General features: G+C 44.5%; 2 protein-coding genes across 2 annotated transcripts; both read left to right on the top strand.

Moving 5' to 3' along the window:
- Positions 1-2,813: 2,813 nt before the first annotated feature.
- On the top strand, positions 2,814-6,110 carry LOC120696068 (the record flags this gene model as incomplete). The annotated part of the gene is made up of 4 exons (XM_039979227.1): positions 2,814-3,846; positions 3,946-4,478; positions 4,632-5,410; positions 5,519-6,110. Coding segments are annotated over exons 1-4 (2,937 nt in total), but the record flags the coding sequence as incomplete, so codon positions are not given.
- Positions 6,111-18,498: 12,388 nt separating this feature from the next.
- Positions 18,499-19,474, top strand: LOC120679635 (auxin-responsive protein SAUR76-like). Its single transcript, XM_039961274.1, has one exon. The coding sequence runs from the start codon at positions 18,581-18,583 to the stop codon at positions 19,061-19,063; it is 483 nt and encodes a 160-aa protein (XP_039817208.1). The 5' UTR covers positions 18,499-18,580; the 3' UTR covers positions 19,064-19,474.
- The last annotated feature ends 5,307 nt before the right edge of the window (positions 19,475-24,781 follow it).

Genomic DNA, 24,781 nt, shown 5'->3' on the forward strand with positions numbered 1-24,781 from the left:
CTCAGTAATAGAGGTCTGAAAGCTTGGGTGTGGCGCGGTGTGCCATTGTGTTTACAACTGGTATCAGAGCTCAACCCATTGGAATAGTATTTTTGGGTAGGTGCCTCAAGTATCACTTAGTTGTTGCTCTCCATATTGAGCAGGCTTATGTGAAGCAGCCCAAAAGGGCTTGAGAGCCGGTGCACTTTGCGTTTGGTGTGATCGGAGCCGGCCGCTCAGGAATAGAGGTCCGAATGTGTTTGTGTCGCACGGTATGCCGTTGTGCTTGGAATCAAATGAGTTTTTACCCTTTTGTTCCGCACAAGATTTCTATTCTCATTGCTTTAAAAACTATAGAGAAAAGTATTTATTATAGGGGTATTCTTTTTGTAGTTTCTAATAAAGCTCCAATTTATATGTTTATGCTAGGGATGTGAATGGGTGACCCTCATGTGCACCTCCAACCCTTTTAGTTCAAATATTTGTACTATTTTTACAAAATGAGATCTCATCTTGAAGAAGTAGTATAAATAATTAAACTAAAGAGAGTTGAAAGTGCACCAAAGGGTCATCAATTTGACCTCTAGTTTATCCAGAGAAAGATATGGAAACTGTAGTTGCCAGTGTCACTGCTAGCTGCATAAACTTTCTCTAAGCATTAAAAGTTGTAACCTTTTGCTGTTTTGCATGGCTGATGCTTCTCTGTCTATACTTTTCCACACAGCTGTGATTAGGCAACAATAACTACTCCATGATTATAGAAATCTAAAGCACTAACGACATGAAAGCATGTCCTTGTTGTTTCCTTCAGCAGTATGCTGCCTTCTAATTAATATAAGTCGCAACTCGCTCACACTACTACAAAACAGGCCTTTGTTCCTGGCCATTTGTCCCGGCAGCCTTTGGGCCCGGGACAATAGGTGGCTTTTGTCCCGGGTCCAACGGCTAGCCGGGCCAGCGGGGGGGACGGGGGCCTTTTGTCCCGGTTGGAGACACCAACCGGGACAAAATGGGAGCCTTTTGTCCCGGTTGGTGGTTCCAACCGGGACAAAAGGCCCGCGTAGCCTTTTGTCCCGGTTGGAACCACCAACCGGGACAAAAGTCCCCCCTTTTGTCCCGGTTCGTGCCTCCAACCGGGACAAAAGGCCTTGCGCCCCTTATCCCCTTCCCTCTCCCGCCGCCCGAGCCATTCAGCTCACTTGTTTTCTCTGTTCTTGGCTCGGGATAGAGGAGTTTTGCTCATTTCTTCACCACATTTGTGAAGATCTTTGATTCCCCGTCCATCCATCTGCTCTAAAGGTTTGGGGCTTGTTTTTCTCTTCTTCCTTGGCTTGTATAGCTCATTTCATACTTTAGAAATAGAGAAAATGTGTAGCTAGCTCATTTCTTGGACATTATTTTGCTAGCTAGATTGCATATGTAGGCGTAATTTTCTTTTAGATTTAGATGAGTATATGGATAGTAGAAATTTTTAGAATGAGTGTAGATACTTCATGTGATGTACTTGTATATATGACCATATTGTGGATAGTTGATTTTTTTATTCGTGAATGAATTAATGAAATGAGTATATTATAGAATTTTTTGTATTATGAATGGATTATTTTGACACTCTAGTGATGTAATTAATCAGGCTCACATTGAAACCATCTAGAAGCTAAAAAAATCTTTATTTCGAAACAAGTATACGTCGTTAATCTCCATCCAACGGTGATGGCACTACCTTTCAGGGATACACGATGCGCTATAAGGACGTCGCAAATCGGTTGGTCGCATCACCAGCACTTCCGATTGATAAGAAGACAGCATTTGACGCAGTCAGCATGCCGTTGTTGTACTGAGAGCATATGAACGAGCATGCTGCCTGTGCCAAGTGCTGTGCCTATTAATCGTAAATGTTGGTGCTGCGACTAGCCGATTGGTGACATCCTTGTACCGCACCGTGTCCCCCCGAAAGGCAGTGTCATCACCGCAGGGTTGAGGTTACTGACATATACATTTTCAGAAATAAAGGTTTATTTTTCTTCTAGAGGGTTTCTGGATATTGAAAAGAGTGTACTCCTGGAACTGAAGGGTGTCAAAGTAATTAGAAGTTATAGAGATTTCTTTCAATTAATTAGAGATTTCTTGAGGATTAATGATACATTTCGTCTTTTTTTTATATAATTTCATTGTTATTTGCAAGAGTTATTAATCTGATCATTGTAATTGTAATAGTAAATAATTTTTGCTTTGTAATGGTAAGAATTTATAATTTTGTGGAAAATAAAGGTATTTTTCAGTAAAATATGGCTTCAACAGCTGGAGGGAGTGGCGCCGGTGGGGGTGATCGTTGTCCTTCTGGAGAGAAGGGCACAACTCGAGTAGGTCGTCGGTCCAAAAAACCTAGTGCTTTTCATAGGGCAGCGCTCCGTTATTTGGAAAAAGAATATAGAGAATGCATGGTAAGGGGCGAGGAACCTCCGTTTGATCTTGAGGATTTATTGCGGCGTTACGGTTCGTCACCACCAAACTCGGAGGTTTCAGCTCCGCCATCTTATTCTGCGCCAGCAAGAAATCCGTTAGAACATTCTGCGTTCCAACGCAAGGACGGTTGAAAACCTATGTGTTGTTGACCGAATTTTGAAATTTCATGTATAGTACTCCTTTGTTAAGTTCTGTAATGGATTAAGTACCCCTTTTAATTAATCAAGATGTATGATAGATATTGCATATCTTTTAATTATTCATGTTATGTTACATTTAGTTTAATTTAGGTTTGATATATTTTATTTATTCGATACGTGTAAAGAATTCAAATCGATTTATTTAAAATGCAGATGGACCGGCAATGGATGTACAATGCTGACCGACGTTCGAAAGAATTCATTGATGGCCTGCATTATTTTTTGTCTGTGGCTGAGGCAAACAAGCAGAATGGTTTTATGTGCTGCCCGTGTGTTCATTGCAACAATAACAAGGATTACTCATCTTCAAGAATCCTACACAGCCACATTTTCGCAAATGGTTTCATGAAAAAGTATGTTTGTTGGACGAAGCACGGAGAACAGGGGGTTACCATGGAAGACAATGAAGAAGAAGATTTTGACGACCACTTTCCCGGGAATGCTGGAATCGGTGCATTCGATGACGATATTCCCATGGAAGAGCCCGAAGTAGATGTAGCAGAAAATGATCCCAGCGACGATCTGGGGCAAGCATTGCACAATGTGCAGGCAGACTGTGAGAGTGAAACGGAGAGGTTGAAGTTCCAGAAGTTGTTAGAGGACCACCATAAGTTGTTGTACCCAGATTGTCAAAATGGATTTAAGAAACTTGGCACCACCTTGGAGTTGCTGCAATGGAAGGCGACAAATGGTGTATCCGACAAGGGATTTGGTGAATTACTCAAACTTGTTAAAAAAATGCTTCCTAAGGACAATGAATTGCCTGCCACAACGTATGAAGCCAAACAACTTGTTTGCCCTTTGGGACTGGAAGTGCAAAAGATACATGCATGCCCCAACGACTGCATCCTCTACCGAGGCGAGTACGAGAATTTGGATGCATGTCCCGTATGCAGTGCATTGCGTTACAAGATTAGAAAAGATGATCCTGGAGATGTCGAGGGAGAGCCTCCCCGGAAGAGAGTTCCTGCGAAGGTCATGTGGTATTTGCCTATAATACCACGTTTGAAGCGTCTGTTTAGAAATAAAGATAATGCTAAGTTGATGCGATGGCACAAAGAGGAACGCAAGAAAGACTCGATGTTGAGACACCCCGCTGATGGGTCGCAGTGGAGAAAAATAGATAGAACGTACCCTAAATTTGATTTGGATGCGAGAAACATAAGGTTCGGTTTGAGTACGGATGGCATGAATCCTTTTGGTGAGATGAGCAGTGGTCATAGCACTTGGCCTGTGACTCTTTGTCTGTACAATCTTCCACCATGGCTCTGCATGAAACGAAAGTTCATCATGATGCCAGTGCTTATCCCGGGTCCAAAGCAGCCCGGAAATGACATTGATGTGTACCTAAGACCATTGGTCGAAGAACTCTTATTGCTCTGGGGCGATGAAGGTGTACGGATGTGGGATGAATACAAACAGGAAAACTTCAACCTACGAGCATTGCTGTTCGTAACGATCAATGACTGGCCTGCTCTTAGTAACTTGTCAGGACATTCGAACAAGGGATACAAAGCATGCACACACTGTTTAGATGATACCGATAATATATGGTTGACTCACTGTAAGAAGGTTGTATACATGGGTCATCGTCGGTTTCTTCCCATCAGGCATGCGGTACGAAAGAAGGGCAAGCATTTCAAAGGCCAAGCGGACCACCGAACAAAACCGATGCACCGTAGTGGTAAAGATGTCTTCAACATGGTAAAAGATCTAGAAGTTGTTTTTGGAAAGGGATCTGGTAGCCAACCTGTTCCGAACGAAAATGGAATGGCGCCCATGTGGAAGAAGAAATCTATATTTTGGGAGCTACCATATTGGGAAGTCTTAGATGTTCGTCATGCAATTGATGTGATGCACCTCACGAAGAATTTTTGCGTCAACCTGATAGCATTCTTGGGAGTGTACGGAAAGACAAAAGATACAGTAGAAGCACGTCAAGAATTGCAACGTATGGAAGAACGAGATGCCTTACATCCACAACAGCGAGATAATGGACGACAATACTTAAGTCCTGCCAGCTATACTCTTAGCAAGGAAGAGAAAGAAACCATGTTTGACTGCTTGAGCAGTATAAAGGTTCCATCTGGATACTCATCCAATATAAAAGGAATCTTAAATTTGGCAGAGAAGAAATTTACAAATCTCAAGTCCCATGACTGCCATGTGCTTATGACCGAACTTCTTCCGGTTGTGCTGCGGGGGATTCTGCCTGATAACGTCCGGTTAACCATCGTGAAGATATGTGCCTTCCTCAACGCAGTTTCTCAGAAGATAATTGACCCGGAGAATTTGATAAAGCTGCAAAACGATGTGGTGCAATGTCTTGTTGGCTTTGAGCTGATATTTCCACCATCTTTCTTCAACATCATGACACATCTTCTAGTGCACCTTGTCAAAGAGATTGATATTCTCGGACCAGTATTTCTACACAACATGTTCCCATTCGAAAGGTTCATGGGGGTACTCAAGAAATGTGTTCGTAATAGAGCTCGTCCAGAAGGAAGCATCGCCAGTGCCTACGGAACTGAGGAGGTCATTGACTTTTGTGTTGACTTTATTGATGACCTTAAACTGATTGGAGTCCCTGAATCGCGATATGAGGGGAGACTATCTGGAAAGGGTACATTAGGAAAGAAATCTTATGTCTGCACAGATGATTTCTCATTCAAGAAAGCGCATTATACGGTTCTTCAACAATCATCCTTGGTTGACCCATATATCGAGGAACACAAGAAAATTCTGCTCTCCAATTTCCCGGAAAAGTCTGAGGCATGGATTACACGTGAGCACATGAACACTTTCTGTAGCTGGTTGCGGAAGCATCTAATGCATAACATGGATATAAGTGAACAACTGTTCTTATTGGCTAGGGGACCATCTTGGAATATCTTAACATACCAAGGGTACGAGATAAATGGAAACACATTTTATACGATAGCCCAAGATAAAAAGAGTACCAACCAAAACAGCGGTGTTCGTATGGATGCCACGGACAATAATGGAAAAAAAGACACATATTACGGCTACATTGAAGAGATATGGGAGCTGGATTACGGTCCCAATTTCAAGGTGCCTCTATTTCGTTGCCAATGGGTTAAGCTATCTGGAGGAGGGGTAACAAAAGATGAGTATGGGATGACAATAGTTGATCTCAACAATCTTGGGTATAGAGACGAGCCATTTGTCCTAGCCCAGGATGTCGCTCAGGTTTTCTACATTAAGGACATGTCCAGCAAGCCAAAGAAGGGGATCAACAAGCAAAAGGATGAGCCTAAGCGACACATAGTTCTATCAGGAAAGAGAAACATCGTTGGAGTGGAGGACAAGACAGACTTTTCAGAAGAATATAATAATTTTGTTGCCATTCCACCTTTCGAAGTAAATGCTGATCCATGCATCCTGCTAGCCAATGATGATGCTCCATACTTGCGCCGTGATCATAATCAAGGGACATTTGTGAAGAGAAAGTCTGTTACCGCTAATCCTTCATGTACTTGAATCATTTTATATTATTGTATAAAAACATAATCGCAATTCGAATACTTTTATTATATATGTACTGTACAATTATATTTTATGTGTTCTTTATATTATTTTATATATTTTTCACTTAATTACTAGACTCAATTATAATTTTCATTCAATAATGGATTACTCAACTAATTTTATTTATTTCATGAAATTACATTCACATTAACACACTATACTCTTTCACTAACACACACAATCTCACTAACACACACTATCTCTCAAACTCACACACACTACTCATTAATATCATGAAATTGCTTAATTTTATCTAAAATTCACTTTTTAAATGTTAATATCGTGATAGAATCCACTTTCTATCGAAAAGCAACAGTTTGAAAAAAATTTCACCTAATATATTTTTGCATGGTCAAAATAACAAATATGATTTCAAAAAAGTTAGATATTTCATTGACCCAATCACTTGAATGAAAATTAATTATTTTTGTTGCGTGTATCAAGTTTATATAGAGATAAGAAATTTTGTTCCATAATTTTTGGAATCATAATTTTATTAACTGAATTAACAAATGAAAGCCAATTTTAAAAGAGAAGTTAAAAGAAACAAAAACAAACATAACATTAGGCGGGAACGAGGGAAAACGGGCCCCTTTTGTCCCGGGTGGTAGATCCACCCGGGACTAAAGGTGGGCCGCGGGCTGGGAATTTTCCCGGCCCGCCCAAAAACCCCTTTTGTCCCGGGTGAATCCACCACCCGGGACAAAAGGTCCTTTTGTCCCGGGTGGTGGATTCACCCGGGACAAAAGGGGGGGCCTTTTGTCCCGGGTGAAGCCACCACCCGGGACAAAAGGTCATTTTGTCCCGGGTGGTGGCTTCACCCGGGACAAAAGGCCCCCCCCCATATATTTCCTAGCTCCCTCCCTCCTTCGCCCTTCCTCCCTCCCGCCGTCCGTTCCCCTGCTCCCCCCACCGCTCGAGCTCCCCGAGCACCGCCGCGTCGACGTCGCCGCCCAGAGCCCCGCCGCGCGAGCCCACGTCACCGAGCGCCGTCGTCCCTGCGAGCGCCGCCCCCGGCCTCCACTCCGCGCGCACGCCCTCGTCGGCGGCCTCCACTGCACGCCGCCGCGCCGCCGCCCTGTTGTGTGCGTGGGTATTCTTCTGTTCTTTTACAGATCGGGAGTTCGTTTGATTTGAGTATGAATATAGTGATGTATTTTGACATGGAGAGAGTATAATTAGTATTGCTTTAATTATATGTATTTTGTCCCACAAAGAATGTATTTTTGTAAACAAATCTGCTTCCTGAAGGTTTAGAATTTTAGCAAGGGTACTGATCTATCGACTATGCGTGCAAGGATCAATTTTGTTTTTTTTTAAAGATTCGTGCAGGGATCAATAAGGGAGGAAAGAAAGAAGAGAAAATCATAACACAAGCAGAGAAGAGCTTTCTGTTGAGATTTTCTTTTTAATGTTGGTCTCCTCTCATATATTGTTTGAGCTGATTCTATCGAGTGGACCAACCCCTTAAAACATACTGAGAGTGTAGTTTCTAAATTAAAGAAACGTTGGAGAGAAAAAAATGAATGTGTAGTTCCTAAAAAAAGGTTTTTAGAGTGTATTTTTTTCATATTGTAAAGATATATGTAAATCTATAAAATTTAGGGCGTGTTTAGTTTCCAATTTTTTTTGGGTTTGGCTACTATAATATTTTCGTTTTTATTTGGTAACTAGTGTCCAATCATGAACTAATTAGGCTCAGAAGATTCATCTCGTTATTTACAGCTAAGCTATGCAATTAGTTATTTTTTAAACTCCATTTAATACTTCATACATGTGTTAAAAATTTGATGTGACGGTGAATCTTAAAGATTTTTGAGAACTAAACATGACCTTACTATTAACACCTTCTTCAGCGGACTAGAAGGCGAGTTGTTTTCATCTCATTCTTGATGTGTCCATTTACATTATTGCCTGGCTGGGCTTCTGGTCCAAACAGTGTTGATAAGCTCTCTGCAGCATGGGATGAGGAGCCTGAGCTGTGCTCATAGCTCGCCCTGAGCCCACGTCCCCCCCGCTCCGCGTTCGCCCCAGTGTGCCTCCGGCCCTCGGCTTTGAGCCCTTCGCCTTCGGCCCTCGGCCCTCCGCCTATCCCTAGCCGCAAATTTCTGGAGTGGATTATTTAGATAATTTTTAAGGGTTTTATTTGTATTCATATTTTAGTTACGATGGACCCGCGACACACAGACGCGGAAGACGAACAGTTCCTGTTGAATATGATTGGCGAAGGTCAAGGAGATGTCGCTGAACAAGCTGATGATGGCAGCAATACCGACATATATTTGAATATGTCCGGTGATGGAATTGAGGCACCATCTATTCAGGATGATGCTGCTGACGAACAAAGTGCTAATGTACATATCAAAACTATACTTATTTGTAGTGACAATCATATTTTCATCTGAATCTATATGAATACTATGAATGTTTTTTTTATAGCCGTCTGGATCATCGTCGCAGCAGAAAAAGACGAAGCGAGGCCCAACAAAAAAACTGGAAGGGCGGTTCATTATAACGGAAGTTGGTCCAGATGGCGAACCGATCGCTCCAGAAGCTGCCGCCAAAAAATTCATAAGACAATCCGGATGTATTGTCAGGGACCACATCCCGATCAGCTTTAGGCTCTGGAAAGCTTCCAATCCAAGCGAGGAACGGGATGCGGTACCCGAAAGAGAAAAAGAATGGTGCTGGCGGGAGCTTAAGAAAAACTTCACGGTTCCAGCTGAATCCGAAGAGATATGCAAGCGCTGGACCCTGAGTAAGATGGCCGAACAACTGCGATCATTCAAGAAAATTTTGACGAAGAAATATATCAAGACCGGGACCACACCCGTATTTACCGGCGAGCTCGTAAAGCTCAGGGGTCACTGGGATGCATTTGTGGAATACAAGTCTTCAGAGCTTGGGCTTCAAAAGGTGCAGAAGGCCAAAGACAACGCCTCGAAGAAAGTGTACCATCACACTCTAGGCCAAGGAGGCTACAAGCTTGCAGTACCCAAATGGGAGAAGATGGAGCAGGATCTGCTTGACAGAGGCATCCGACCTGCGACCATGAACTGGCCTGAAAGGTCAAGGACCTGGTTTTATGGTCACGGGGGAAGCTTGGACCCAATGACTGGTGACTGCATCTATGGGCCAAACATCCAGCGAGCAGCCCAGAGACTACAGGAGGCCATACAAGCAGCGGCCGAGGGAACATTCCAGCCAGATAGAGAGAGGGACGAGCTGACTTACGCCCTTGGGAATCCAGAGCATCCGGGCCGCACAAGAGGCAAAGGCGTGGTTCCGTGGAAGTATGGGTTCAGGGATTACATTGATTCATATAGAAGCCGGCAAAGAAGAAAGAATGATGAGCGGGAGCACCTGCGAAGGCTAGAGGAACGGCTCATGTCACACGATCAAAGACTGGAGGAAGAGGTACAACGCCAAGTGGCCGTAGCAATGAGCCAGCAACAGCAAGCGCAAACGTTGCCTCCAGAGCCTAGTGTCGCAGCCGATCACCTGTCTCAGCGGAAAAGTAGCTGCGCTTCCACAGACGTCGCCGCTGCCGAGCCCACGGGGATCCAGGCCGCAGTTGAAGCGTCGGCCCCGCAGCGATTTCCAGTGGATGAGATCACCCACCGGACACCTTGTGACCTGCAGACTGCCGTTAAGAACTTAATGTTCACTGTTGCGTACGGTACCGCCATGCCAACCGAACCAGGCGACGTGTACCACGGGCAGCAAATTCCGCCTAGATACACAAGAGTTGGCGTGGAGCAGGTGTGCCAGGGTTGGGAGACGCTCGAGCTTGATATTCCTGGAGGCGATGGGGAGAGGACACTAGCAGAAGCCATTCATGGCTACATCCTATGGGATAAGCGCTACATTGTCCTAAAGTCGGATGATCAAACACCAAGACCGGCATCTCAGCATGCCTCTCCAAGACCGGCATCTCCGCAAAACTCCCCAAGGGCAGCACTGTCTCGGCAAGGTTCACCGGCACATTCTCCATCACCATCATCTCATGCGCCGATGAACACTCAAGCGTCACCGTCGCCTCCATGGTCACCCCCTCCGCCGCCGGCAAAGAAGCAAAAACGGCCGCCGGCAAAGAAGGTAGCTGCACCGGCTAGGGAGCCTCCAAAGAAGAAGGAAAAGAAGAAGAAAACCAAGGAGGCTCCTATTAAACCCTGGGACATGAGCCTTGAAGAATGCGATCGGATAACTCAAGAAAGAGTTAAAGAGCACTTCAAGCCGAAGCCGAAGCCGGAGCCCGAGAAAGTGATAAATCCGATAGATTTGAAATTTTTTAAGGGAATGTGCGAAGCAAATAAGAGAAAATTCATTCCGAGAGACCCCCCTTCAGACTACGAACGCACAATTATCAAAACTACTGAGAAAAAGAAGAGACAATCAAAGTCGTCGTCGTCCGACGTTCCACAGCTCGGAGCCCAAAAGAAACAATCAATAGAGCCTCTCGTAGTGGGACAGACGACGCAAGAACAAGACTTTGTTACATTTTTGAAAGAATCAAACCTGACGGCCGCTCAGATTGCAGGGGGAGAAGATATTCCAAAGGCCGATGTGGTCGTCAAATGGACGTTTGAGATCGGCAAAACTCTTGTACCCCCCGAAGTAGTGTCTGTGCTTCCAACGCAAATGTATAAGCTGCACCAGCACTACATGCGTGCGATGGCCGATTGCATCTTCATGCAGGGCGCAAAGATTAAAGATGACGATTTCTTACGGGGGGAGGCCATTCTATGGATAAACTGGGAAGAAATTTACCAACTATTCCATCAGGAGGCCCTCGACATCTCTATGGTCGCCTTGTGGGTTCTGTAAGTATTTTACTCTCCTTACGTATTGTTTTGCATGATCTCAACATACTGATCTCTTGATTTATTCGGTATCATGTAGAATGGAGATACATACTTGCAGAAGAAAGGGATACTCTCACCTCGGCTTCATCGACCCAATTACTTGTAATTGGAGGCTTCTACGCGACAATACCGATGAGATATTCCAAATGTTGTTCAAGTACATAAGCGTTTATCACAACAAGCAAATGATATTGTTTCCTTACAACTTTGCGTGAGTGATTCCTTCCGTCTAACTCTTTCTATTCTGTAATCGAATTGTTTAAACCTTAACTACCAAGAACTGCCTCCGTATAATCTTGCAGTGAACACTGGATCCTAATTGTCATAATTCCCGAGAAGAGCCTACTCGTGGTTATGGACTCATTGAGGAGACCTCCAGAACAATACGAAAATCTTCTTAACATGATGAAAAAGTAATTCTACCACTACTCCGTCCATGACCGATAATTTGAATCACTTTGTTACTTGACTATAATTGTTCTAATCATGCACAGGGTTTGGAAAGAATTCGCTAAAAATCATCCAGGCAAATTTGACAAGGAATTGAAGATCAAGACAGATTTTCCGATACGCGCTTGGATGATTCGTTGCACGATTCATTAGTTTTATTATATATTCATGTAAATACCTGATAATTTCTTCTCTCTTAAAGTGTATGAGGCAGAAACCAGGCACTGTATTGTGCGCATACTATGTATGCGAGAACATCCATGGTCTGGTAGGTCCTCCAAAGGGCTGGACAGATTGGGAGGAGGAAGTAAGTAAAAAAACTTGTTAATATTTGAACTCGTATTTTAATTAGTCGAAATTAATTATCCCCTTTTTCCATAGGTCGGGGAGATGCGCGATAAACTCATACCGGAGGAAAAGGTTATGGCGATTCAAGAACAATTCTCCGGATTTATTGTTGAGCAAGTCCTCGATCCAAAAGGCGAATTCTACTATGATGGAATATCTAATATTGACAATCACAGTAAATATGACAATATACGCGTATATATGTAATTAAGAACGAATATAACTATGTAAATATATATGTGTGTCTATGTATTAAATTTCTATTTATGAGTATGTATGTATGTATTAAATTTCCAAAAGGCAAATTCTACTATGTAATTAAGAACGAATATACCTATGCAAATATGATGGAGTATGTATGTATTATATATATAAGCACTCCAATAATATATATGTGTATATATATATATTTATATAATATTGGTCCTAGACATTTTCATATGTAAAGGAATTCACATGTATAGATATGTGTATACATATATATATAAGTGAATTAATTTATATATGAAAACTATCTAGGACAAATATTATATAAGTAACTATATATATATGTATATATTAGTGGAGATCATACACACTGAATTCCAATACATAAGTTTTATTGAAATGCAAAAGTATAATTGAAATAGAAAAAGAATTGAGAAAAGAAAAACATGAAAAAAAAAGAGACCTTTTGTCCCGGTTGGTAACACCAACCGGGACAAAAGGGTGCGCCAGCCACGTGGGCGCTGGCTGCACCTTTTGTCCCGGTTGGTGTTACCAACCGGGACAAAAGGTCCTCTTTTGTCCCGGTTGCCACAACCGGGACAAAAGGGCACCCCCTTTTGTCCCGGACAGGCGTTCCCGGTTGGGAAACCGGGACAACAGCGGTTTCCCAACCGGGACAAATCAACGTTTTTGTAGTAGTGTCAGGCATTTTATATACTCATCCATAAAACTATTAAAATGTCCTGCACTTGCTCAGGCATCGGTTTCCTCAGGGCGCACGTCCTAATTCTACGAGTAGAATGAGGATAAAAGTTAAAATCATCGACTAATGGGGATATTATGAACGTATAGGTTTATTTCATCTTGTCTCAAACAATAATCAAAATTCCCTAGTTTTTTTTTTAAAACTACATGAAGTCAATGACATAGGAAGTCTGGAAGTGTAACTTAAAAAATCAAGATGAAGGTATCCTCCTATGATTGCTACGTTCATGTATGTTGTTTTGTAGGGAATCAAATATCCTACTACGTGACAAAGAGCAAAACATAATTTTGATTTGACGAGGACACTCTTCAACTACTCTCTTCCAACACTAGGGTACTATTGCTTAGATACCGAATGTTATGTCCGTTAAAAAAAAATATCATTGGAGAGGTTGGGAGTTGTAGAATCTAAAATAAAGGACCCCCTAGCTAGATGCCTTTGTCAAATCATCATCTAGTCTGATGAGGGAAAGATCAATTTACACGGGGAAAATAGTGCAGCTCCTGTTGCTGTTGCTTAGTTTGGTCATTCCTGTGATTGGACTCTGTAGCATTTCTTTAACAAATAATAATTGCTTAATTTTTTTGTTTTTCTTTAATTTGTCATGGGATCACTTAACTTTTCATCACATATAAGTTGAAGCTTTGTACAATGTACTCTAAGCCTAGGGATGCAAGTGAGTTTATCCGCGGATGCGCAATGCATTCTACACTAATGCCACTGTGGTGTGGCACGCACTATATATATTGCAGGGAATATGCCACCCACACCACTTATATATTTTGCGAGAATAGCTCCTCTCAGTTTGTTTTGTGCTTTGGGCTCAGCCGTTTTTTTTTCAAAAAGCTCTTCTTTTTTATCCATAAAACCACCGTCTCGTGCTTATATTTGTTAAAGAATCTTTCACCACAAATAGCCATATGTTTTCCACCATCAAAACTATTCTATAAGTCATGCAAATGGACACAACATCATGCTGATTTCATTAAAAATACACTGTTTAAGCGAACTAACCGTAACTCGGCTGGTAAGGTTCCTTATGGTGGAACATGTTCACCCGATTCGAGCCCCCAACTAGGCACAGTGCTTGCAGTTTTTTAGAATTATTTTAGGTTTTAATCAACCCTAGTGGCAGGCGATGTTCCGATCGACAACAAGATGCCTATGGTGACTTTATTAATCTGGAGAATCTACTAGCTCAATCTCTCAGTGTGCATGCGTGTTTATGAACGTCTGCATCTTTACTGTCACTACTAAAAAAACTAGCTAGCATAGTACCTTTCATATGGCATGGCTAGTACTAGTTGCCACAACCGGTACCACCTGCCGGTACTAAATGGATGACCCATTTAGCAGCAGTTGCACCAACCGGTATTAAACGTGCCATCTAGAAAAAAGGAAAAAAATACAACAAACCTTTGGGGGGCATCATCGCAAGTCGCACATCACATGTAAATGCGTGTGCGCGTCCGCGAGGATTCAAACCCACGACCTCCAGCCTAATACGTGTTTTGGCCCAGTACTAAAATCGCTTCAGAGCTTTAAAATTTAGAGTCACTACTAAAATGGCTCCGTACCACCTTTAGTACCGGGTAAAGAGTGACCGGTACTAATTTTGTGCGACGAAAGGTCATCTTTCTAGCAGTGTGTGTTTATCAAAAAAATAATATTTAATTCCGGTTGGTAATGGACATAACATGATCACATAGGTTGGCCAATCTCTAGCGAACTTTTATTTCTGCCATACTTTTAGCCGCATATAGCCAAACACAAGTTTAGGTTTAGTGTATGTGCTGTAAATTAAAGACAATCTGTACACAAAAAAGATTCATGCACTATTAGTTAAAGTTTGCAAAAAAAAAGCCCTATATATAAACGCAGAAGATATTTGACTCTGGCTCTCTGACGCCGCAAATGGTGGTTGGCCCAAAATAATGAGATTGGAGAATCTAATCTATCTGGGGGTTCAGAACTAACTAAACGACCTTAATTTGCAAACTGAATGGTCGCGCACACACGACCGCTGGAACCCTGACACGTATAGCGGCTACAAAGTTTTGGCCAGCTGGGGGTTGCAAAGGCAGACCCAATCTAATGCCTGATGCTGCTACGAAACAAAAGATGCCACGAACGTCTGGATCAGCATGGGAATATTGGTGGGAAAGTGCGCGCGCGCAAATGTAGAACAAGATGGATGATGTTCGATTAGAGGTAAAAAAAAAATAATGCAATCTTAATCGAGCATTATTGTGTCCTGCTGGCTAGCTAGTGGAGTCCTGTATTGGCGTGATTGCCAGGGCGCCGGGACATGCGGCGTGAGAATTTTATTTGGAGTTAAAAGATTGCCATGAAGAAATCGGCCATTGTTTTTTTTATATTCTATCGATGTTATGATGCTGTTCGGTTGCTCCGAAATCTGATTGGAACTTTATGATTGTTTAGCAGATCGGTCAGAACACAAGACGTGTGTCAATTTCATTGCCCGGTCAACCGACAAGTACGTGATCTATTTGACACTTGTAATCCAAAGCAACACTACTGCGGGAATCATTTTCAATACCGGCATCTTAGGGACCGGCAGTGAAAATAATTTTCAGCTGTGGCCTGTGGCTAGGGCAGGTGGTGAAAATAGTTCACTTTATAATTCCCCTCCCCCTCCTCCTACCCGAGTTCTCCTATTCTAATTCCCACCATTTTTGTAGCCATTTCTCACCATGTTATTCAAGATTTCGGTCCTCTTTTGAAGTTTTGGTATCAACTACTCGGTTTGAGGTTAGTAACTAGCGACCCATTGAATTCTTTAGTTGTTTTATTGGCTAGATTTCGAATTATTCCTAGTTTGAATTTGATGGAGAGGCTTTATTTGTTCATGGTAGAAGCAAAATCCACATCAAAATGCATAAGGCTAGTGAATTTGAAGCATGGACATCACCCACTTCTTTAGGGCTGGTGGTGAAAATGAATCTGCAGTAGTGCAATATAGAAATAAATGTAAATAGATCTTTTAAAAAACGATGCCAGTGGTCATACTATCTACCTATATGGAGTTGGAAGTCTCCGTTTTCACATTTAAATCTAAAATATCTATCTATAAAGTAGTATAAACTATAAAAGCATCAATGGTTTTCTATACAGGTGGCAGAATACTTTTGATCGCAACCATCTATGAGCTAATACTTTTGGTCATCAAACTTCCCCATATGGAAATTCTTTATCATATATATTTCTATAATAAACATGAAAATTGAAATATTCGATGCGTTAAATAGTGTTACTGGGGTTACACAATGGCCTTGTTTGGATCGTGCTATACTTCCTAGTGCACACAAGCCGAGAAAAGAATCTTGCATGCATGGAGTACTAAATGACCAAGACAATCTCAGCATATAAGGACCAAGACAGATAGTTGCTGCCATTTGGGGCGAGCTCTGTGATCTCTCTTTTCACAAGATCAGACATTTTCTACATGATGAAAAAATATGCAAGTAAGTTTACTGCTAGTAAACATGTAGTATACAGAAAGTAAATTGGTTTGGAAGCTTAAATAATCTTAGTTATATTTTTCTAGCAGAATAACAAAAACAATAAACCATGCTAGAAAAATTAAAATATGAGCCTCATGGGGGGTTTAGAGAACTCATATGCCTGCAACATAAACAAAAAAAACAATATCTAATGTCCAGTTGGTAAACAGGCATGTAAAATAATAATCTACCGCAAAGATGTTAATGATCTGAACTGCTAGTTCTATGGTTAACTTCAAGTTTTCGAATTTAGCCGAGGGGTGCCGCACGGCTAGCGCGCACATATCAGTGGCAGAACGTCGCGTTCAGGCGGCTTACCCTGTTCGCCGGCAGCGTGTGATGAAGCGACTTTACTTCAGGTGACGGGCCAAATACATAGCATGCGTTGCAGGACTGTTAGTGTTCGTGCTTACTACTAGCAGGCTAGTGCTACGATTACTTCCGTGTAATCTAAATCTTAACAATTACTTCCATGTAATCTGAATCTCAATCTTCAAGACTTAGGATTAGATGTATAACAGTTCAAGCTGGTTCTGACCACGGTCTTCAAGCCGGTGGTATACTACGTACATCAAGAATCGTCGGCATGCAGTACCAGCGAGAATCCTATCTATTCTGCCCCTTTTCTTTTCCAATCACGGCTAAATTCTTATGAGCGAGTTCTTTGCGTAGATTAAAGTGCGTAGAACAGATACAAACACATATCTACGCAGCAGATTAGAACCAATCTAATCTACTATCAATCATGTATGTACCTCGGTTTCTCACGTAGAGGAAAAACGAAGCTGTCGCGTAGGACAGTTCGGCTGAGCCGAGGGGACCTGCCGGCGTGATGCCGGCGCGATGTCTGAGTTGATGCCGATCAAACGTAGACGACGTCGAGGTTCTCGGCGCCGTCGAAGTCGACGTAGATGAACTGGACGTCGGTGTCGATGTACAGCTTCTTGATGCGTCAACTCCGTCGATGTCGATGTAGAGCAGCGTGCTGATAACGTGTTGTGAAACACGTCGTCAACGTCGGATCGACTCTCTCTCTCTCAACAATCACACGGACATACGGAGACACAAGAACACCAGTACGAGAGACAAATCTTTATTCCTCAAATTCTCTCTTTTACAATGAACATATCTCTCATATATATATTCTAATCAAAGTCTAGAGTTTCGGTAAGAGCCCACAAACAAACCGGACTAGGAATAGGACTTCCAGTCTTTTCCTTTCCTTCTAGGATTCTTGTTTCCAAAGTTGATTTGTTTTACAACACTATGAGCTAATACTTTTGGTCATCAAACTTCCCCATATGGAAAATCTTTATCATATATATTTCTATAATAAACATGAAAATTGAAATATTCGATGCGTTAAATAGTGTTACTGGGGTTACACAATGGCCTTGTTTGGATCGTGCTATACTTCCTAGTGCACACAAGCCGAGAAAAGAATCTTGCATGCATGGAATACTAAATGAAGTCTGTTTGCAAAATCTTTTTAGAGATGTGTGTAACTTTTCGCGACGAATCTAATATCGATAATTAATCAGCGATTGGCTACATTGATGCTACAGTAACCATACTCTAATCATTGATTAATTATCGTCATTAGATTCATCGCGAAAAGTTACGCCCATTTCTAAAGAGATTTTGCAAATAAACTTCATTTACCCGTCATGCAGGAGAGATTCTTTCCTAGAATAGGCAAACTAAACACGGCCAATGTAGCGTGTGACATTCATGCGTTTCAAATGGGCCCTCAACATCGAAGCATAACACTTAACAAAAATTATTTTTTCCACACTGAATCTCAAATCATTTTTTTTTGAAGAAACTCAAATCAATTCATACTATAGCATAATCAAGTGTTTTTTTTATAACGCATAATCAAGTGTTGACACTTCCTTTGGCTCTCTTTTGAGCTGCCCGGCGGCCAACCGGGGAGAAAGGGAAATTCATAGTAGTACGCCCATCCAACTCACCACGTACAGACAGATCGGCCACTTGCCTCCCTACGGTTGCTTTCCGGGCCCACTCGCCAGGTTTTACCCCTCCCCGACACCGGGGCCCCACTTCCCATGCTCCCCGGCCCGCCACGTGGACCCCTCCCCCGCTATATAAGCACCCACCTCCCCGGCCTCCACCTTGCCACGACCAGACGACCTTGCCTACCGCCTAGCCTCCTCCTCTGCTCTCTCTAGCTTTCTCCCTCTCTGCTTCTTGATCGGGACGGCAATGGCGAAGGGCGGGCTGAGCAAGCTCAAGTGCATGATCAAGAGGTGGCACTCCTCGAGCCGGATCTCGCGCACGCCGTCGGGCAGCTCGGCGCGCTCGCACGACGGCGCCGGCGCCGCCGTCGGCTTCGCCTTGGAGGACTCGTGGCGGCGGGGCGTCGCGGCCTCGTCCGTTGTCGCCATAGGCGGAGGCGGCGGCAGGGGGTCGGCGTCGTTCCACCACGGCGCAGACAGCGTGCCCCCGGGCCTCCACCCGGTGTACGTGGGCAAGTCGCGCCGCCGCTACCTCATCGCCGCGGACCTCGTCGGCCACCCCCTGTTCCAGAACCTCGTCGACCGCTCGGGCGGCGCCGGCGTCGGAGCTGGCGGCGGGACCGTCGTGGGCTGCGAGGTCGTGCTGTTCGAGCACCTCCTCTGGATGCTCGAGAACGCCGACCCGCAGCCGGAGTCGCTCGACGAGCTCGTCGAGTACTACGCGTGCTGACCACCTCCTCACGGCTGTGCCCAGGAATGCCGGCCGCGGCGACGAGGCCGAGCTCGCCGGAGTCAGGGGGTAATTTGGGTAATCCGGTCCCTATTTATTTATTAAGGTTAGGGGTAGAGTTGTAATATACGCCAGGTCGCAAGTGCGAGGACCGAGGAGTATGACATTTGGAGATTTAGTTAACCTTGGGGTGTTTGTGGTAATTATCTCGAGATTAGCCGTGTAACTACCGTGCGCCCAAGGTATTGCTCTCCCGGAGCAGTTAATTAATTCTCTAATGTAACGGTTTGCATGCTTCTTCTTCTGCTGCTATTTCTTTTGAGCAGAATTGAATAAGATTCCCTTTTAGGAATGGATGTATTCATGTACATTATTTCATCAATGTGTAAGTCCATGCCCATTTCTTTCCTATGAATTGTTCTTCTGAGATTCTTTTCACTTGCTTGGGCATGCATATTGACGGAATAATAGTCACATAATTTTTTTCCCTGAAACGGCCAGCATCATCTAATAAAGGAGTAGAGTCACATAACCATGCAGAGAGAGACTCCACCGAGCATTTCTAGTTCAGGGGTACGTAGAGGGTACTGAAGTACTGAACCCCACCTGACTCATGGAAACCAGTTTTACAGGTGGCCGTCCTCTCAACTGAAGGCACTAACTAACGAGGTACTGCTGCTCCGTTCACACCCGTATGTCCCAATAATACTGTACCTGACATCTAGCTCGCTCATAAACCCCCAAAGCGCAATTTGATCAAATCCAATGATTAATCAGCGCCATCATGTGCATGCGGAAAGCAACATAAGCTTGATTATTACCAAATCTTGGTATTCTCTAATCAGAGCGAGGGTTTAAATTGGAGTTTGGTGCGCGCGATTAGATGATCGAGTTCAAGTAGTCCTCGCTGTCATAGCCTCTTCCCCCTCCCCTTTTGCATGGTGTGTATGCATGTTTAATCATGCGTGCTTAATCCCTTTGATTGAGTAGATGATGACAACTAACCTTTATTTCAAAAATGCTTTTGGGCGTACTAACTAGGGCCACTTCGATAGGTAGGTAAAGGAAAGCATTTTGGTCCATCCCTGAAAATCGTTGGACCATGCATATTTTTTTAAACCTAATTAAGATGCTAGTTTTTGTTCTGGATTACTCATGATCCCTATACCTTTAGTGCTAGGCGGGAATGGGATAGATAAAAGCTTGATCTCATTAATTATTCGCAAAAAGTAGCTTGATCTCATTAATTATTTGCCAAAAGTATTCTTAGGTGTGTCATCAAGTACGTACAACATCACCAATTTTTCACAATGCAAATGCATGTATTGGGGGATTTAGAATCATTCTGTATCATCTAACGGTTCTCATCAATACACGTACGTACTCCTCCTCCTCTCCCAACTTCTTTATTTGGTCACGTCGTCCGAACAGAACTTGAACCCGACAGGCAATCAAGAGATCCCTATTCCGCGACGTTTCGACCCCAACCCCTGGCGCAACAAGATTAGACAGTAAAACGCCCGTGCCAATGATTGATTGCGGTGGGACTCTGAGCACTGAAAGCAAGGCTGGGGACAAAGAGAAGGCCTGCACACTGTTGGGTTAAAAAGATGGTAGGCCAATCCTCCGCTATTACCGATAGTGTAGTCGTTGCGAATTTAAAGGAGTGCTAGCCCCAATTAAGAAAAGAGCACCGGCCCTCCCGCCCAAGGCACACAGGCAGCTCCAACCCCATTAATACAAACTCCTATATATGAGTACTATACTAGTTACTTTAACTTATTAGAGCAAAGCTAATAGAATCGCCCGCTCGTCGGCTTCTCAGGCTCCGGCTCAAAGCAGTGGCTGGGGGTCCCATGTCTTGCGCAGGGATGACAGCCAGTGTCGGTTGCACTGTTTCCTCTACGTCGGCTTAAGCAGGCGCGTCGGGAGACGCTCACTCGTTTCTCTCTTCATTTCTCCATCTGCCACGTTGGATTCCGCCTGCTCGTCGCCCACCAGTATACTTAGCTCTTATCATTTCCATTCGGGCACTGATGATGAAAATAAAGCTCCATATGCATTGGCATGAGCTGATCAGTTTGACACGGCCCTCCGGCCTGCTGGGGCCTGCCTCTTAAAGCATGGCACGGCGAGCGCGAGCTCACTGTAGTGTTAGCCGGCCGGCCGCTAGAAGGATCCGCCCCCAACCACAATGGCCGGCGGGCGCGCCCCTTTTCATTAGCTTCACCAGAACGCCAAGCAAAACAGATGGTCCTTGCGTGCGCTGCCAGTACAGTGATCATGGAGCTTGGGAATGTTCGGCTTCAATTGACAACCCTCCCGGCCGGCCCAGTGGTGGTTCCGACGGTACGGTTGGGCTCTGGTTCTAGTTCTACGGCGTGCGTGCGTACGCTGAGGCGGTCAGTTGCAGCGCTGTATCGCGGGCCGGCCGGCGCAACCAGGTTAGCTGGCCGGCCGCTCGATCCAGTGCAGCTAGCTAGCCTTCCTGGTTGGTCGCCCGTCCATTTCCCTGACCGACCCGTCCGTTACACTGTCTGTGGTGGTGGTATCATCCTGCATGCATGGTAGTTTGAGGCCAGCACCGAAATAAATATAGGCTCTGTTTAGTTCGCGAAAATGTTTGGGTTTTTATACTGTAGCACTTTCGTTGTTATTTGACAAATGATGTCTAATTATGAACTAATTAGGCTTAAAAAATTCATCTCGTGCTAATCAGTTAGACTGTGTAATTGATTATTTTTTTCAATTGCATTTAATACTTCATGCATGTGTCCGAACATTCGATGTGACTGGTAATGCAGGAAATTTTTAGGGAACTAAAGAGGGCCGTAATCCAATGGAGATCCCTAGCATTTGGATCGGAGGTGCTTGCATTGCTGCGCCGTCGCATTTGTTTTGGCTGCACATTGATTGATCACATTATCAGCGTCAGAGACGTCATGCGATGTGTACTTTGGCAGGCACTTCATGGTATGCCTGTACTTACTGACAAATCGATCGACTGTCTGCTAGGAAAAGGAGCCTGGTAGCTAGCTAGGGGCCGGTGCGATCGATAATGGATCGTGTTGCTGCTAAGGATCGGCGTCGTGCAGTTCTCGACCATTGGCGTTGCTGCAACATCGTCGTCGTACGTCCCCGTCCTTAATGCTGAGCTCTGTTTATTGCCATTAACAACAACACTAAGGTCTTGTTTAGTTCCAGCGCAAAAAAATTTTGCGTTGGAATCTTATTAATTTGAAGTACTAAATAAAATATATTTATAAAAATTTTTACACAGATGAGTTGTAAATCGCGAGACAAATCTAATGATGCTCACCTCACGAGGCAGGCAGAGCTAGCACAGGTGCCGCCGGCCACGTACCAGTCGTGGCGCCTACACCACCGCATTTACGCCGGCGTCCCCCCGGCCTGGCCGGTAGGTCGCGCCTGCCTTCCGCGGCACCGCGCGCATGTGCGATGTGCCTGTCGGCCGGCGCAGAGCCGGAGCTTGCATTGTGCACGGTGGAACCGAACAGACCAACGACTAGGTAGCTGATCGGTCAAAAATTAAAGTCCATCTCTGAAACTCTTGCTGTATAACTGCACACACTTGTATCACTGGCGCTGTTAGCGCTAACAATAAACACGTTCCTTTATTTGATTATTTCCCTCAATCAAAAACAGAAAAGAAAAAACAGGTTCCTTGTACGCTCTATACGTACAGCTACCGTCCAACAGCTGATGAGTGATGACGACGACGACATGTCAGTCGAGGCAGGCAGGCCGCAGGCGCGGATCCAGGGACGACGACTGGCCGGTGAACGTCGCGACTCGCGAGACAGGCATATGCATGCACCGGCACGAAAAAGCATGGCGCGTGCGCGGGCGCAGGCCGTGCGTCCCGGCCCGGACGGCGGCGTACGGGGTTCCTGCAGGCTGCAGCTACACGACGCTGTCGGTTTGGCCTGGGGGTCAGGTCACTCTGTCCGAACCCGCAGCAACTACCCCTCCCCGAGCGCATTGATCGCCCACGAGGAGGCGCAGGCGGCCGCGCCGTGACGCAAGCAACAAACAGGCGGCAGGAGCCTCCGTCGTGACCACCAGAGTCCTCCGGAGGGTTAACATGGCCCCATTTAGATCATTGCCGTCGTGACCACCAGAGTCCTCCGGAGGGTTAATATGGCCCCATTTAGATCATTGCCGTCGTGACCACCAGAGTCCTCCGGAGGGTTAACATGGCCCCATTTAGATCATTGTTTGTGATTTTGTTGATTGATTGACAACATAATCAATGAGACTAATAAGTTTGTGAGATCACACTTGTAGGAGTTTTTAGCTCCCATGGATATGAGTCAACATATCTAATTCATCATCAAGACGCAATGTCCAATCTATCGTCGAAACGCCAAGTCCAATCCACCATCAAGATGACAAGTCCAATCCGCCGTAGAGATGTAAAAGCATAGTGGAAATCCAGAGAGAATAAATTTGAAGGATCAAATTGATCGCTGCGATGCATTGGACGAGTTCGGCAGAAAACAGAGGCACCGGTTTAACCGATGCATGAGCATCGGTGCATCCGATGGTTGTCGGAAGATCCGACGCCCTGTCATCGGTGTAAGTCTGAGCGCCTCTGGAGATCAAGGGAAGATCAACTGAAGAAAGAGTGCAGCACCGGTTGAACCGACGGTCCATTCAGAGGCATCGGTACAATTGATGTACCATGTTCCAGAGACGATGTCAAGCGTGCAGCAGCCAAGCCTTCAGCACCAGATGAACCGATGGCCATCGGAGCAATGTGTCGGTGCAATGACGTCAGCAAGGTGTAACGGCTATATGAAGATCAAATGTCACCGGAAGTTCCGACGCTATAGCATCGGTTCATCCGATGGTCCCTGAAGTTGCTGCAGCAATGTCAGAGTGGCCAACGGCTACTTCAAAGCGCAGAGTGACCGGAAGAACCGATGCCCTATGCACCGGAAGTTCCGATGCCTACGCAGAAAACTGGCCAACAGCTAGTAACGACTCTCTTGAGTTGGTGGCCTATATATACGCCTCACCCCGACTATTTTGAGTTGGCTGGAGTTGCTAGAAGTCATACACACACACCCAAGAACACCTCCAAGCCATACAAGAGCTCATTGATCATATCCTTAGATTTTAGCACTAGCTTTGTAAAGTGTGAGTGCTAGATTAGCTCTTGAGTGAGTGAACAAGCAAAGTTGAGATCCTTGTGGCTGGTTCTAGAGTGAACCACTCTTGTATTACGGTGCGCCGACCCCATGGAGCAATTGGTGACTCGCCGGCAAGTCAACGACCCTCCAGCTTGGTGTGGAGCGGCGTCGACGACTTTGTACGGGGGACGGAGACCCCTCCTTCGTGGGCAATCTCCCTTAGTGAAGATCGGGATCAAGGTGACCGTGATTGTGTTCACGGAAGAGACTTGATTGCCGGGAAGCGATACTCTTCGTGAGTGCTTCAACAACGTGGACGTAGGGACGCCTTTGTGGCAATCCGAACCACGGCATAAATTCTCGTGTTGAGAGTTCGCTTTCTCTCATCCCTTTCTTTAAGTTTCCGCATTTTATATTGCAACTTGTGTGCCTGTACCTTCTTAGTGTAGTATCTTGATAGGATTGGCTATAGGTTGCAAAACTCTTTTGGAATGAGGGTTACACACTAAGGTGAACCGTAGTTGCACATCTAGTTAGTTTGTTTTAGTTTAAGTTTTGTGCA

The sequence above is a fragment of the Panicum virgatum genome, chromosome 2K (assembly GCF_016808335.1).
Source record: "Panicum virgatum strain AP13 chromosome 2K, P.virgatum_v5, whole genome shotgun sequence".
NCBI lineage: Eukaryota > Viridiplantae > Streptophyta > Magnoliopsida > Poales > Poaceae > Panicum > Panicum virgatum.